The sequence below is a fragment of the Heptranchias perlo genome, chromosome 41, assembly GCF_035084215.1.
Source record: "Heptranchias perlo isolate sHepPer1 chromosome 41, sHepPer1.hap1, whole genome shotgun sequence".
Classification (NCBI taxonomy): domain Eukaryota; kingdom Metazoa; phylum Chordata; class Chondrichthyes; order Hexanchiformes; family Hexanchidae; genus Heptranchias; species Heptranchias perlo.
This window is the reverse complement of record NC_090365.1, coordinates 11,822,181-11,839,427: the sequence shown is the minus strand read 5'-3', so window position 1 is coordinate 11,839,427 and position 17,247 is coordinate 11,822,181. Positions and strand designations below refer to the sequence as shown.

The 17,247-nt window shown below is 40.4% G+C and overlaps 1 protein-coding gene across 1 annotated transcript in view; it reads right to left on the bottom strand.

The window, feature by feature from the left end:
- LOC137305875 (ryanodine receptor 1-like) overlaps window positions 1-17,007 on the bottom strand; it is a 38,824-nt gene extending 21,817 nt beyond the window's left edge. The window contains exons 1-3 of the mRNA XM_067974810.1: window positions 16,960-17,007; window positions 13,735-13,854; window positions 8,259-8,363 (exon numbers count right to left, since the gene is read on the bottom strand). Coding sequence (XP_067830911.1) covers window positions 8,259-8,363; window positions 13,735-13,854; window positions 16,960-17,007 — 273 coding nt within the window. The remainder of the gene's footprint in view (window positions 1-8,258; window positions 8,364-13,734; window positions 13,855-16,959) is intronic.
- Window positions 17,008-17,247: the final 240 nt, after the last annotated feature.

Here is a 17,247-nt window from a genome sequence, read left to right as displayed (position 1 = left end):
TAAACTGAAACTAACCAGTCACTTAATAATAATCTCCCCCTCCCCTCAAAACTATACATCTGCAAGGCCTGTGGGACAAATAGGTGTGGCTGTAGGGTGTAGACGATTGATATCATTCAAAGAATGAATATGATTCTACTGCAACAATATCAACTTGTATTTATATAACATCTTTAACACAAAGAAAAATTCAGGTTGCTAATCATACCGGGGGATTGACAAACTCGATGTCCAGCAGCCTTTTGATGACATTCAGTGTATTAATCAATAACATGTAACAGGAATGAAGGTAAAAGCATAGACCAGCCTTGCTCAAAAACTTGAGCACAAAATAGGGTGACAATGTACACACACTTCGCAGAGCGACTCTAGCATCCCTATACTCGACTGCTGAATATTGCACACCAGTCTGGGTCTAGGTGGGCAGCTCACATACCAAAACTCTGGATACACAGCTTAACGCCATAAGAATCTTAACTGCAACACTAAAATCAACACCTACTCAACGGTTGTCCAGTGGCACATATATTGCCACCTAAAATCCGGAGGGACACACATGCATCTCGTGCGTACAATCGAACCGTGGCCAACCTGAATTTACCAATTCATGAGGACCACCAGAATCTTCTGAAGGCATGCCTGAAATCTCGCAAGCCTTTTTAGGATTTGGATAATGCTCTTAGTGTCCTGAGGCTCATTGGAAAGAGTTCTGGATCAATAGTAATGTCCCAAACAAATATCTAATCACCAACCCGGCAAAAGTACTCCCAGGTTTAAACCTACCTGGTCCATGCTGAACTATTGCAGAACATTGAATGGCAAACGTGGCCATTTCGTATACCTCTGAAAGATGAGACATAACGCACATACGTGACTGCGGACGTCATACGCAAACTTTGGACCACAATGTAAATCAGTATTCGCTTCAATTGTTTTCTGACAGCATCTCAGACTCAAGCCGCTTCTGAAGCTATCCACTGGCTTACCAATCTGGACTTGGATATTTGAACGCTGCAAACCAACTCTCTTGTTATACGACATAAATAAATATATACGTAGACGTTGAGCCAAAGAAGGAGATATTAGGAGGGGTGACCAAAAGCTTTACCATAGAGGTGAGTTTTAAGGAGGATCTTAAAGGAGGAGAAGGAGGTAGAGAGACAGAGAAGTTTAGGAAGCAAATTCCAGCATATAGGGCCTAGATGAGTCAATGCATGGCCGCAAATGGTAGGATGAAGGAAAGGGGAATGCACAAGAAGCCATAGTTGGAGGAACACAAGTGTTCTGGGGGGAGAATTTGTAGGGCTGATGGAGGGTCGAGGCTGCCCAGGGATTTAAACATGAGGATGAAAATTTTAAATTGAAGCCACTGGGGGACCGGGAGCCAATGTAGATCACCAAGGACAGGGGTGATGGGTAAGTGGACTTGGTGCGGGATCAGATGAGGGTAACAGTTTTGAATGAGCTGAAGTTTATGAAGGGTAGAGGATGGGAGTCCGGCCAGAAGAGCATTGGAAAAGTCGAGTCTGTAGGTGACAAAGACATGAATGAGGGTTTCAGCATTCAATGGGCTGAGGCGGAGGAGGGCAATGTTACAGAGGTGGAGGTTGGCTTTTTTTTGTCACGGAGAATGTATGGGGTTGGAAGCTCAGCTCAGCTCAGGGCTGAATAGGACACTGAGGTTGTGAACAGTCTGGTTCAGCCTGACACACAGCCAGAAATGGCAACAGAATGAGTGGCATGGGGGGGGCTAAAGATGATGGCTTTGGTCTTCCCAAAGTTTAACTGGAGCAAATTGTGGCTCATCCAGGACTGGATATCAAACAAGCAGTCTGACAACACAGTGGCAGTGGAGGGGTCAGGACAGGTGGTGGAGATTTAGAGCTGTGTCTTCAGTGAACATATGGAAGTTGACCCGTGTCTTCAGATGATGTCACCAAAGGGCAGAATGTATATGAGGAAGAGGAAGGGGCCAAGGATAAATCCTTGGGGGACTCTGAAGGTAACGGTATAGGGGTGGGAAGGGAAGCCATTGCTGGAGATGCCCTGGCTACAAGTGGATAGGTAAGATTGGACCCAAGTGAAGGCAGTCCATGGAGGAGAGGCATTGGAGGAGGATGGTGTGATCACCGTATTATAGGCATCAGAGAGTTAGAGGAGGACGAGAAGGGAAAATGAGTCAGAGAGGGTGTCATTTGGGACTTTGAGTAGAGTGTTATAGCGGAACTTGAGGGGGAGATTCTAACATGGAGTTTTAGAAAAGATGGGGATGGATATGAGAGGCAACAACATGTTCAAGGGCTTGAGAGAAAAGGACAGTTGGAGATGAGGCAGTAGATTTCACACAGAAGAGTTAAGGGCAGATTTTTTGAGGAGGGAGTGATCACGGAGGTTTTAACGGGGAGGGGGACAGGACATCAGTTACCATCCCAACTCGCATGGGGACCAGGAAGGGAAATTGAGTATTCAGTAGTTTAGTGGGAATGGCTTCATGGGAGCAGGGCATGTGACTCATGGACATGATGAGCTTGGAGAGGACATGAGAGAAGATAGGAGAGAAAGTAAAGAATCATGGGGGGAGTGCGGTGGTGGGGTTCAGAGCTAAGGCAGGTTTGGCTTGGTGGACAAGGTGAAGGGGTGGAATCAGCAGAGGCAGCTAAAGTAATGGTTTAAATCTTGGTGACAAAGAAGTCCATGAGCTCCTTGCACTTGTTGGAGACGAGGGTGAAAAGGTTTTGAAAGAGGAGAGTGAGGGCTCACAGTAGTTGTTGTAGTCTGGCCAGGTCAGTGATCTATCTGTCTTCTTCACTCCTCAAGCTCCACGCACTATGGGTACGTGCCAAAGTGTTGAAATTTAGTAGGGGGGCAGTCCTTGAATTGGGCCCATAACACCAGCTGTCAGAGCTGGTTTTCCAAAATAATGTACTGCTGTTAAACATACAAACATACGAATTAAGAGCAGGAGTAGGCCATTCAACCCTTCGAGCCTGCTCTGCCATTTGGTAAGATCATGGCTGATCTGATTGTGACCTCAACACTACTTTCCCGTCTACCTACTATAACCTTTGATTCCCTTGTTAATCAGGAATCTATCTAACTCAACCGTAAAAATATTCAATGACCCTGCCTCCACCGCTCTCTGGGGAAGGGAATTCCACAGACTCACGACCCTCAGAGAAAAATTTTCTCCTCATCTCCGTCTTAAATGGGAGACCCCTTATTTTTAAACTGTGTCTCTCCCACAAGGGGAAACATCCCCTCAGCATCTACCCCTTCTAGTCCCCTCAGGATCTTATATGTTTCAATAAGATCACCTCCCTGCTGTTAAACCTAGACAATAAAGCTTAGTAAGTGTGTGAAGTTTTCTCCGTGAAGCAGCCTTGCAATTGGAAGCTGATAGAAAGATACCCAAGAAACAAGCATGAAACAACCCTCAAACTATTCCCAGGGTTTCTTCCCTACAAGATGCATTAGTGTAGGAAGCGCTCAGCTATCCATTCGCCAATCCACTAGTTCATCAGCAGTTTGTCTTGGGACAAAGTGGGAAATAAATAGTTGTCGAGACTATCTAAATTGCTCTGTGAGAAAGATATACTTGGGGCTTTCAAATATCTATGTAACTAAACAATGTTCCAACTCTGATTTGAGTGGCAGCAGACAAAGTGATGGGACAATAATTTCTTGACTAATTGAAACTGGAAGGTGATCTTAGCTAAGAACTTCTGGTGTGTCCTAAGGGTATCCCTGTCAGAATCAAAAATTAAATATATCTAGTGTACAATAAGGGCTTGCATGTCACTAACTGTGAGCTGGAACAAACACTAATAACTGCAGTTTTCCATCCAAGAAATCTAAACTCTCACATTCAAAGAGGTTTGAATGGTGGGTATATTAACTTGTGAAGAGCTAAATTAAGGTCACAATTGGGAACCAGTGGTGACTAATACGGCACAATTTCCAAACAGCTTCCATAAAATGGGACATCGACTATTGATACCTGAATGAAAATTCAAATGGATCCTGAAAGACAAATTGCTACATGTGGCTTGTGAAACCAGAGTGGAGAAAGTATCTTGCATTGATAACTTTGGTCCTTGCAGTTGAACTCCAGAAACCTCTAGGAGCGTTCCCATACCTGTTAAGGAAGTAGGTATCCTTTAGGTCTCCCCTGGGCATGCTGCCTGGATAATCCATGTGTAACAATCTTGAATTTCTTGGGATTTAGGACCCCATAGTAACTAGCAGCATGTTCCTGCCTTTTGGAAACTATGAAATACCTGGAGTAGAAACCAGTGCTCGAATTAGCATGAATCCATCCAATTACCCCTGTTATTAGCTTATCCATCTCTAACAACAATGCTGGTACCACGATGGGTCCTGGAGATAGTCTTATCCAGAACGGGGGGCGGGGGGGGGGGGGGGGGGGGGAAGAAAGAGTGGCAAAATTGGCCTTTCCCCAGTTGAGAACTTTAGCTCCTGTTCTATCTTTGTCCTTTTCCATAACTATGCTAAAACTATGAGTTATGATCACTACCACCAAAATGCTCTCCCACTGATACTCCTTCTACCTGCCCAGCCTCATTTCCTAAAACTAAATCCAGAACTGCACCCTCTTGTTGGGCTTACTACGTACTGGCTTAAAAAAAAAGTTCTCCTGAATGCAATTTAAGAATTTTGCGCCCTCCATACCCTTCACACTGTTTGTGTCCCAGTTAATATTAGGGTAGTTGAAATCCCATACTATTAGTGCTCTACTGTTCTTGCACTTTGCAGAAATTTGCCTACATATTTGCTCTTCTATCTCCCTCTGACTGTTTGGGGGTCTATAGTACATTCCCAGTAGTGTGACTGCCCCTTTTTTGTTCCTTAGCTCAACCCATATGGCCTCATTTGATGATCCTTCTTTCATATCAACCCTCCTCACAGCTGTAATTATTTCTTCAACCAAAATTGCCACCCCCCTCCTTTTTTATCCGGGGTGGGGGAGTGGCAATTTTGGTTGAAGAAATAATTACAGCTGTGAGTATTATGCTACTAAAAGGGATCCTGCTTTTCAAAGCCATCTTGTTACCCAAAAATATCTTTCCTGTCAAGGCAATGGTTGCTACCGCAGCAACTAGGGGAATGATACTAAATGCAGCTATTGCCATCTGTGGAATTAATTTCCAAAGTTATGAATCTTACTGCCAAGTCCAGGACATGGCCTTCTGCCCACTGCTGCAGCATAACAATCTGCATTTGGACCTTCTAAGAGGCAGTAACTGACATCAGAAAACACCCTTGATTTGTCTTAGAGTGCCTGTAGCTGTGTAGCTCTTAGGTGGACTTTTCCAGCTTAGTAGGCCTGGTGCCATACCATTTTAGACCTTTGTTGGTAAATTCATTCACTTCAACTCGGTCAGGATTTATCAACGACATGGTGGATTTCCCATGCCGGAAAGGATCTGAAGTACAACTTTCAAGTCTGCAATTGGTGTGTTACATAACAGTTCTCCTGTGCCTCAGTGAACTACAGTGGCTCAGCCTATTTTGGGGTTAGATGTAGATATTTGACTTGCTAGAATCATTGCCTCAAACCTTTGTTACATGTGGTCCATTGCAATGCAGTTATAAGGACTCCTGTAAACACTTTGTAATCCAAGCGTTGAAATGTCTTTCTGTACAAGAAGAGCACTATATAAATGCTGCATGCAAGGTCTAGAGGGAGAGCTGCATTCAGGGGTCATTACTTTAAAGGAGTACATTAAGGCTTCTGTTGACTGTTAAATGCCTTTGGATATTTGGAAGTTTAGTCTAACAATACACCCATGGCAATTTGTCACTTCTTTTTCCAATCCCTCTCCTTCACGGACTTCTGTTCCTGCTTATCTGTGGGTAAATGGGAATTTTCTAAAGCAGATCCAGGAGTCTTTACTCAATGTTGAGTTCTAGACTGCCACACTATGGATGAGATAATAGCTCTTATTGATTCTGGCAAGTCAATGTCAGTCTTGTTCAGGAAGTCAAATCGGTCATGCAATGTGTTCTATGGTTCCCTGGCATATTGTCTAGGGAAGGATGCCATATTCACCTCAGTCAGTGTCAGACTTGTCTCAGTGGTAGAACTCCCACTCTGAGTCAGAAGGTAGCAGGTTCAAGCCTCACTACAGAGACTTAAGCACATAATCTAGAACGACACTTCAGAGCAGTACTGAGGGAGTGCTGTATTGTTGGAGATACCGTCTTTTAAATAAGACATTAAACTGAGGCCCTTTTGTTTACTTTTTCTGCTTCATTGATTGTTCTCTATAAGCCCTTCAGTGCGAAACCTGAGAAGAAACTCAAAAACCTGGACAAATTTACAGAATATTTTTTAAATGATTAATTTAACCTATTTCTATAGAGAGATTGGAAACTGTATCTCAAACTTGAGGTGGCTACAAATCTGACTCAAGGAGCAAAGAATCTTTAGCTTGGGAAAAACAAACTGCTATGATGCAGGAGTGGGAGATATATCCAGCACCACTCATCGACAATATCATGATGCCATTTTTATATGTACGCTCAGCCTATGGTGTCCCTACAACCCATCAAGCCAAGCCATAATCCTACATTGTGTGGAGAACACAGAATGAAAAATAAGCATTATTTCATTTAACCCTTTGAGGCTGCAGCAGTAGCTTTTGGCTAAGAACACTTTATAAAAATAGTTTATAATAAGAAGTGTACAAATGAAGAAACATTCCATGTGTTTACTCTGTCGTTTGATTAGTATTAGGAAATCATGGGCTTTGAAAGACTCATCTCACCATTAGCACTAACCCTGTTACAGAAGATATTGGAGCAGAAGTTTAGTACTTTAATCAACTGGCATGCTGGGAGCACCCACTAGTGACAGCAAAATTGATTAAACAAATAAATTAAATCATTCACCCCAGTTTTCTATTAAATATTTGAAGTGCCAGTTGCTGTTGAATACCTCACATGCATTTCACCAACATTTATCTCCCAAAATAGTCCTGTTCATTCTCCCCTCTGTTTCCTCATTATTTTTCTTTTCCGTTATACATTTTTTTTCTGATATACGCCTCGAGTTCATAATGTTGAAATTGGAATTCAAGGTTGGTAATCGGCAGACACTATAATCTGAATGTTTGTTATTAAGATAACAAAGTTGCAATTCAATACAGTGGAGTTATCACCAAGATTTCTAATTTTGTTCAAGGTTATTTTTCCACAATCGGGTGCTGGAATATAAAACTGTTAAATTAACAAATGCTGAATTTATAAATTATAACTGTACTAAATATTCAAACAAAATCTGCAAGTAACTACAGTATAACTATTATTTTATCCTATTTGGATACATACATACATGTCAAAATATTTCACAAATATTTCAGCATCATAGGAAAATAATAGTATTGATAATAAAATGTTTCCAAAAACATTTTATTAGGTTTCAGGCATGCTCTTTCCAGACATAGTTTAAGTAAATTTTCACTTTGGTGACCCGTGCTACATAAATGATGGCCCAAATAATATGAGACCCAATGCGAATGTCGTCCTATATCCACGACAGTGATAGAAATTCAGTCAAAGTGTTATGTTTCAGCAGGGTGTCTATTTATATATTTCTAAAATTTACCACCAGGAAGATCGTTTAGTAAGGATTTCATAATAAATTCTGAGATTTATTGACAGATTGCATTTTTTGATAATTCCCATTTCTTCCAACATTAAATATGAATGATTTTGAGGACCACAAATTGGCATCAGATATCCCCATCTATCAATAAATCCATCTATAAATTCTTCATTTTTGCAATAACCTGAGAATATATTATTAGTGGACATATGTTAATAAAATCCTGTCACTGCATCAGAAAACTCATTAAAGATAAAAAAATTAGCATCTTTGATATGACAAGCAAATTATTAAGACAGAATTATTTCATCTAAATAGCACCCATAGCATGCAAGGTTCAATTATTTGTAATCACATAACCAATGTTGTCAACTATAGAGCACCAAGCTTATACACTTTATCTGTCAACCATGATTATGTAATTACGATATTTTATTAATGTTAATTTTGATATTACTATAGATAACCTCACAATTGGGTTTACTGCTGATCTATAATAAACAAACTTTTAAAGACCAATTTGGGTTGTTAATTCAAAGCAAGATATTTCCCTTACATAGTTGTTACTGAGTTAAAATGTTTAATAACAAACATATTATACCCCATTCAACAAGCTACTTTGCAGACCTACCTCATTACCCTTTTCAACATTGTTGGCCAACATCTCCTGCAGGGCTCGCACAGAGAGTGACTGCTCCAGCACAAGACTGCAAATTGCAAGGTCTGGAGGAACATTCTGCAAGGAGAGAGAACATGTAAGTTTATTGCTGTACTTTATACAACTTAATTTAACCGAAGGACGTATTTCTGTGTTAGTCAGACTACTTAACTCAATTTACCAATAAATTAAAGTTACATTATTAAAAATGCCATGAAATGAGCTGACAATCTAAGCAATTTGGATTCTCAAGGTCGTTCGCTCCATACCTGCTTTTTCAGTTTTATAAAATCACTCGTACTCCAATTATTCCAGTATATTGAAGTATGACATTCACAGCAACAAATAGCAATTTTTCTCAAGAGTACAATACTAAATCTTTGCCATTATAGTTAATAATCATATTTTTGACTGCATGCTCTAAAGAAAGTTCCTGTAAGTATTGCATAATTTTTATGTTGCAATTACAGGTATTATTTAAACAGAACATATTACATATATATATATATATATACATACATAAATAAAACATATCACACACATACATACACATATCTGAACAAAGCCCAATTTCACACCACCTCATGTGTTAATCTGTTCCTCGGGCCCTTCTTTATGATCATTTGTATGTAATATGCAAAACCTTAAGAAATACCTTAATATATATATATATATATATATATATATTTTCGAAACACAATCTTCCTATCTTCTCACAAATTTAAATAAAATTAAAATGGTAATCTAAGTCGTATATCACAGACATACAATTGTAACAATCTAAAAACTTACTATTGGAATTTTACATAGAAACCCTTGACTAAAGTTTTCAAAATGGGCACTAATTGCTTAGAAAATTAATGTTGGATGACCAGATACCTAAACAGTATATATACACCCAGGCAATAATGAAACATTAATGCCAGTGATTCACTACTGTATTATGAACCTTATATTCGTTATAAGCCTCCTTTTACTGTTTCATTTTAATCTCTATATCTTCAGTCATCCAGGGAGCTCCAGCTTTGGATGCCCTTCCTTTCCCCCTCATAGAGATGTGTCTACTCTGTACCCGAATCAACTCCTTCTTGAAGGCCTCCCATTGTTCAATTACTGTTTTGCCCATCAATTTTTGATTTCAATCCACCTGGGCAAGATCCCTTTTTAACTCACTGAAATTTGCTCTCCTCCAGTTAAGCATTTTCACATTTGATTGTTCTTTATCCTTTTTTTCCAAAACGAATCTAAATCTAATATTATTATGATCACTGTTCCCCAAATGCTCCCCCCACTGAAACCTGCTCCACTTGTCCCACTTCATTCCCCAGAATTAGATCCAGCAATGTTTCCTTCCTGGTTGGGCTAGAAACACACTGTTTTAGAAAGTTCTTTTGAAAACCTACATTTTGCCGCTTTGCCTGTTGCTTTCTATCGATTGCTATTATTTTCGTCTTTTGTTCTACTTTTCAGTAATGAGTGTCCCACATTCTGCCAGACAAACTGGAACTTAGTTCATTTTATTGTTAGTAGTCATGGAAACTGACAATCGTAATTACAGGTGCTGCATATACATTATTAAGCTATAATTCAGCTCTGGTCCTCCAAAAAAGCTTTACATGATTGATTGTGTTTTTAAGTTCCAAACAGTGCCATTTAGAAAAGAAAATGACAATATCCAAAAGTAATGGCTTTAAAAAAAAAACAAACATTCAATACGTTTATCTATTTAATGATTAAATATAAAAAGAATACACATTCAATCTTGTTCTTCGATGGAATATTGTGGAGAAACAAAACGTCAGGAATAGATTTATCAGTGGTGACTAAATGGTTAGGAACAAACTGAAACTGGATATATCAAAATTTTAATAGGAATTTGTTTATATTAGATTTACTGTATAGTGAAAGCCTATTCTCAGAAATATTAATATCTCAATTAACTTATCATGTAACTAAATGATGAAATCTCTGCTATTGAAATTACTACCCACACACATTTATAGTGAAAATTTGAGTGTCAGTCCTCCATTATTAAGCTCATACATTAATGAGCACCAAATAAGGACTCTAATTCTGGATTGATTCTCTTGCTCTTTAAACGTTTACTCCATAATTTTTGCATATTAAGCACAGAATGTTTAAGAAAATGCAATTGTGGAAGCTTTTCTCTTTAATGTAACAGACTCCGATGCCATAAAAAGCATTCAATGATGTAGGGGTACAGTTTACACTTTGGGCGTAATCGGAAATTGCACCCAAAATGCGATTGAAATTGCGCTGGTTAAGTTACAGTTCAAGTTTTTGCTAAAATTTATTTGCATAATCACAAACGTAAAATCTTCCATGAACCAGCGTAATTGGACAACATAAAAGAACAACAACTTGCATTTATATAGTGCCTTTAACGTCGTAAAACGTCCCAAGGCGCTTCACAGGACCGTTATCAAACAAAATTCGACACCAAGCCACACAAGGACATATTAGGACAGGTGACCAAAATCTTGGTCAAAGAGGTAGGTTTTAAGGAGTGTCTTAAAAGAAGAGGTAGAGAGGTGGAGAAGATTAGGGAGGGAATTCCAGAGCTTAGGACCTAGGCAGCTGAAGGCACAGCCACCAATGGTGAAGCGATTAAAATCAGGGATGCGCAAGAGTCAAGAATTGGAGGAGCGCAGAGATCTCGGAGGTTTGTAGGGCTGGGGGTGAGGCGATGGAGGGTATTGAAAACAAGGATGAGAATTTTAAAATCGAGGCATTCCCAGACCGGGAGCCAATGTAGGTCAGCGAGCACAGGTGTGATGGGTGAATGGGACTAGGCGTGTTAGGATACGGGCAGCAGAATTTTGGATGAGCTCAAGTTTAAGGAGGGTGGGAGATGGGAGGCCAGTCAGGAGAGCATTGGAATAGTCAAGTCTAGAGGTAACCAAGGCATGGATGAGGGTTTCAGCAGCAGATGAGCTGAGGCAAGGGCGGAGACGCCCGATGTTATGGAGGTGGAAGTAGGCGGTCTTGGTAATGGAGCGGATATGTGGTCGGAAGCTCATCTCAGGGTCAAATAGGACGCCAAGGTTGCAAATGGTCTGGTTCAGCCTCAGGCAGTGGTCATGAAGAGGGATGGAGTCGGTGGCTAGAGAACGGAGTTTGTAGCGGGGACTGAAGACTATGGCTTTGGGCTTCCAATATTTAGTTGGAAGAAATTTTTGCTCGGACAAGCAGTGTGACAAATCAGAGACAGTGGAGGGATCCAGAGAGGTGGTGGTGAGGTAGACCTGGGTGTCATCAGCATACATGTGGAACCTGAGTTTGTATTTTGAGATGATGTCGCCGAGCTGCAGCATGCAGATGAGAAACAGAAGGGGGCCAAAGATAGATCCTTGGAGGACTCCAGAGGTAAGGGTGCGGGAACGGCAAGAGAAGTCATTGCAGGTGATTCTCTGGCTACAACTGAATAGATAAGAATGAAGCCAGGCGAGTGCAGTCCCATCCAGCTGGAAGACGGAGGAGAGGCGTTGGAAGAGGATGATGTGGTCAACCCTGTCAAAGGCTGCAGACAGGTCGAGAAGGATGAGGAGGGATAGTTTACCATGGTCAGAGTCATACAGAATGTCATATGTGACTTTGGTAAGGGCCGTTTCAGTACTGTGGCAGGAGCAGAAACGTGTTCAAGGACTTGAGAGGAAAAGGAGGTTGGAGATGGGGTGGTAGTTTGCAAGGACAGAAGGGTCATGGGTGTTTTTTTTGAGGAGGGGCGTGATGACAGCAGATTTGAAGGGGAGGGGGATGGTACCTGAGGAGAGGGAACCTCATTAGATCAGCCATGATCTTATTGAATGGCAAAGCATGCTTGAGGGGCTGTATGGCCTAGTCCTGCTCCTATTTCTTATGTTCTTATGAACCGTTAACAATATCAGCTAACATGGGGGCCAGAAAGGGAAGTTCAGTGGTCAGCAGTTTGGTGGGAATAGGGTTGAAGGAACAACAGGTCGGTCTCATGGTGACGATGAGCTCGGGGAGGGCATGAAGGGAGATAGGAGAGAAACTAGAGAAATATTCATGTTCAGGGCTAGGAAAGGGGGGAACCTTAGGGGAAGTTTGGCTTGGTAGGGCATGGGGAAGGGAGGGAAGTGGCAGAGGCAGCTGAACGGATGGTCTCAATATTAGTGACAAAGAAGCCCATGAGCTCCTTGCACTTGTTGTTGGAGGAGGCAGAGGAGAGGGGTTTAAGAAGAAGGTTTGTAATGGAGAAGAGAAATCGGGGGTTATTCATGCATGAGCAGTTTTGGCAATAAATAAACGTAATCGTTTATTTAATTTTTTTCCCATTAAAAAGGTATTCCTTGATGTATTTAAGAGTGATAATGTGCAGTTTTACTAAAACAGCTTAAAATGGGTTTATCAGCAAAAATAAGCATTTTTAATATGGATGTACAGTCCTCCACCTGTGAATAACTTGATTTAAGATTACTGAAAATGACTCAAAAAACTGTACTGAAACATTTACTAGTTTCATTGATGTACACTTGTCAGTTTCTTAGTAAGTTAAATATTTTTTTATATGAAAAAACTTTTAAAACGTGCCTACTAGTGCCTGTCACACAGGATGTCATTTGTGACTTTGGTAAGGGCCATTTCAGTACTGTGGCAGGGGAAGAAACGTGTTCAAGGACTTGAGAGGAAAGGGAGGTTGGAGATAGGATGGTAGTTTGCAAGGACAGAAGGGTCATGGGTGGTTTATTTTGAGGGGGGTGATGACAGCAGATTTGAAGGGGAGGGGGATAGTACCTGAGGAGAGGGAATCTCATTAGATCAGCCATGATCTCACTGAATGGCGGAGCAGGCTCGAGTGGCTGTATGGCCTACTCCTGCTCCTATTTCTTATGAACTGTTAACAGTATCAGCAGTTTCAACCAGTTTTGTGAGCTGGGCCTGATCCGGGCAAAATGAATCTTGAACCAGCTTAATAGAGCGCAGAAAACATGAACGCAGGTGGTTTTGGGAGTAACTCACTTATGTTTAAAATTCCCCGATCTTTTGAGTGGTTCAGCCAGTTCCGCCCAGATTGCATTATTACTAGCGTAAACAAGCGGAAACTCTACCCCATAGAAAATACAGTGTAGGTCTTGGTAACGAGAAATCGCTATAAAATATCAGAAACAGTGACTTCGGGTCCTAAAAGTTTGGTCATAAATTTATACCCATTCAGAACTGGTGTAAATGCAGGAAATTCGTGTCTTTTGCATGGGGGATGGAGCTACGTTAATGAACTAAGCAGGGTTTTGCCCGACATAACTCAGGAGTGGCACAGCGATGTTGTGGCCTAAATGTAGCATAAATTGGTTACGAGCTAATTTCATCCGAAAAACCGGTGGAACTCTGCTCTTATGCCTTAGTTATGCCAAAACCTTAGAGGAAATTCCAGGCCAAATATGTTTATTTTACAGAATAGAAATACCTTTGCATTTGATGTAGCTTCAAGGAAGCAGAGTCGATTTCCAAATCCTTCAGCAGCAAGGCAGAGCTTAATTTGTGCTTTGACAATGCTTGTAGTGCACTGAAGAACTACTTCATCATCCTATCAGGCAGAAAATAAAGTAGACTGCATTAGCAAATCAGCAATATTCCTTTAACCTTACATACAGGTCTTCTTTCTTTTAGCTAAAAAGTCATAAAATTGAATAAAAATAAGCTGTCCATCATTTTGAAAATAAAGATACAGAATTAAACCTGAACAAAGCAATAAGAGCAGTAAAATGGTGGCTTCCAACAGATGATCGCTGAATTCAGGCAAAAAAACACAGGCATTTTCTAATATAGTAGTTATGGTCATTTAAAAAGAATCTACATTAAGATGGGATCTCGAATGTTACATGGTTATAGTTTTTACTATCACCTTCCATTAATCCATTGCTAAAAGGCTGATCGATAAGCTAAGGTAGATTGAAATTTCACAGCAGCAGATCAGCCACAGAAAACTCACCTGGTACTGCTTTAGTAAGTAAACTGAGATTCCTGATTAGCACCTTGGAATTAAAACTATCCTATTTTCCATTTTGCTGAGCAGACATGATTAATGACAAGACCCATTATTAAACTGTCATTTATATCATTCATTATTATGACTACTTCTGCACATACCAACTTAATGGGTCCTAAACTATTTATTTACATTAGAAATACAAGCCTCGATTTTAACTCAGGATGAGATCAGTGCTTGCCTAGGGCTGGGGCAAGCGACAAACTCGCATGTCGAGGCCTGGAGAGATTTTAACTCCTGGGCCACATTTCCATAGTCAGGCTCCAACTTCCGGTGGGAGAGGGTAGGAATTCAGGCGGCAGAAAGCTGGAACAGTCCCCAACAGTCAGGTAAGTGGGGGGGCAGGGGAATCCAGAGGTGATCACGATCAGGGGGAGGGGAAGGGAGGGTGGGGCAAGGGAGGCCCAAGGTTTCTTCGTAGGGCCTGGAGGAAAACGATAGTGTATCACATCAGCCCTCATTTTAAGTTGAACACATCAAGCAAATTTATTTTGTAAAAGTTGTACAAGCACATAACAGTCATACAAAATAGTTATATAATTACAGTAGCAATTCTTTTATCTAACACGACTACAAAACTAATTATCAAAGAATGCAACTCTAGGAACTAAGCTAATCCATTGTAAATAACTTAAATACACAAGGTGGCCTGGATTTTCGACCCTGCTGATTGGGGCGCATCTATGACAGAGGGCGGGTGGGAAGGATTTCAGCCCACCACAGAGATGCATCCCTGAAGCCAGCCTCTATAATGCCTTCATAATCTTTTTTTCTTCTCCTTTTCAGCCTGTGCAAGGCCACGTTCTGCAAGTGCTTGAACAGGCCCTGATTGCTAAAATATTTCCCCCCTCTATCGACCTTTGAACATTGGACACCTGTGCCTAACAGTGCCTTTTGCGATCGGCTGCAAATGCTGGGAAACAAATTGGAGGACATAGTTCCCTCATTTGCACTGTGCTGTCGGACCCAGGAAACGAGAGGGAGATGGTGATGTAGCAGAGTACGTTTCCACCCCACCTGCCCCAGATCTGCTGAAAAATTGAAGGGGGTAGGCAAAAAGCCTAGGCCATTATTGACTAGTTGCTTTTCTGAGACTTCAAACTGCCTCCTCCTATGATGCCCATGTTCTCCAATTTTAAACAGTAGTCTTTTGTTTATATCCACGAAAAGAGTTACAAGTGCTTCCTTGATTTTTGAATAACTAACCTCTTCAATTCAAAAAGGAACTATGCTGTATTAGTGAAATACAAACTTAAGACAATTGTATAACACTGTTAAAGTTTGAATTATCTCTCAAATGGTTAATGTTCTGTGCCTGCTAGTAAACCAAAAATTATACAAAAGTGCCTCATTTTTGTCACAGTAGGTGTTAAGAATGAACAAATTTGCACTTTTGCAATTAGCAAGCCCTTATCAAGACAAAAACAGTTATAGCTGCGTCTATGCATTAATGCTTCTAATTTAAAATTTTCATTTTTTTGTAATTAAATCTCTTCATAGCCTTGCCCCTCCCTATCTCCGTAACCTCCTCCAGCCCTACAACCCTGCCCCGAAATGTCCGTACCTCTGACTCTGATCTTTTTTGCAACCTCCTGCCTTTCACCCCACCATTGGTGGCTGTGCCTTCTGACTATCAATGTGAGACACTGATGGTCAGTGTGCACATGAAATTACTCTCTTATTTGTCTGCAAATTAGCAATTCATAATTTGCGAACAAACTGCAGAAAGTTTACACAAAACTGCACTTTAGCAGCTTAGCAATAGTTGGGAAACTAAGAGGGTACCTCTCTATTGTACCTAACGGATTCATTTATCCGACCTATAGGAGTGCTAGATATTCACAATGAGCGTCATGAATAAACATCTACTGTTTCCCATGTTAGTCATAATTCACCAAAGAACACAAAAGCTATTTCCACTTTCCTTCTCTCCCCCATAAATGTTCATAATTTAATTTCTCACACTTGTATTTGGCCCTTGCGCTGCCTTTAGAACCTAGGCATACCAACAAAGACAAATTACAGCTCTAAAAATAAATTGCATGCTGATATTTTGCCTCCATGCAAAAATCAAACAATCAAATCTTTACAGTACAAACGTGTAGAGTAAAATCAATTCTATATTCATATACTCATATCAGTAAAATGGACACTTGGAAATGTTATGATACAGTGCTACAACAATCTCATCTATCGCAATGCTATATATTATTGCTTTGTATATTACATATTTGTAGCAACAGACAATAATCATGCCAAAAGTTGCAGGCTAAATATTACAAAAAACACCACTTGTTGATGTCTCTCAGTTGCAGCATTACAACAATTCCAACATGAACTACAATCTGACACCCACATTCCCTCAACTAATGTTTTGATGCAAAAAAAAACTCTTCACTATATATAACTACAGATCACAAGGCCCTGATAAAAATATTTATTATACGTTATTACAACTTTCATCAAATTGTGTCATCTGCAGTAGCCCTGCTAACACACATCCGATCCTCTAGTCAGCCACTTTTGCATAATTTTAGTGCAAGTTAATATTTATCCAATTGGTTGAGATATCAGTACTATAGCAGTCTTTGGTATTGCTGTTCTAATGGAACACTGGAAATGTTACACAATACATAAAAGTACAGAAATTTTAGCTGCATAGTCTGAAAAAGTGCTGTCGAATTTTGTCATTGTTAGAGAATCACGATCGGCTAAAATGATCAGTGTGATTCAAAATTAAAAACGGAAAATTAGCAAACCTAAATATACTGTTTTTTTAATCCCTTTAACATGTCCATCTCTTGACTTAGAAAGGTTACAGCACGGAAGGAGGCCATTTGGCCCATCAAGTCTGTGCCGGCTCTATGCAAGAGCTTTCCAGCTAGTCCCACTCCCCCGCCCTATCCTGTAGCCCTGCAAATTTTTGCATTT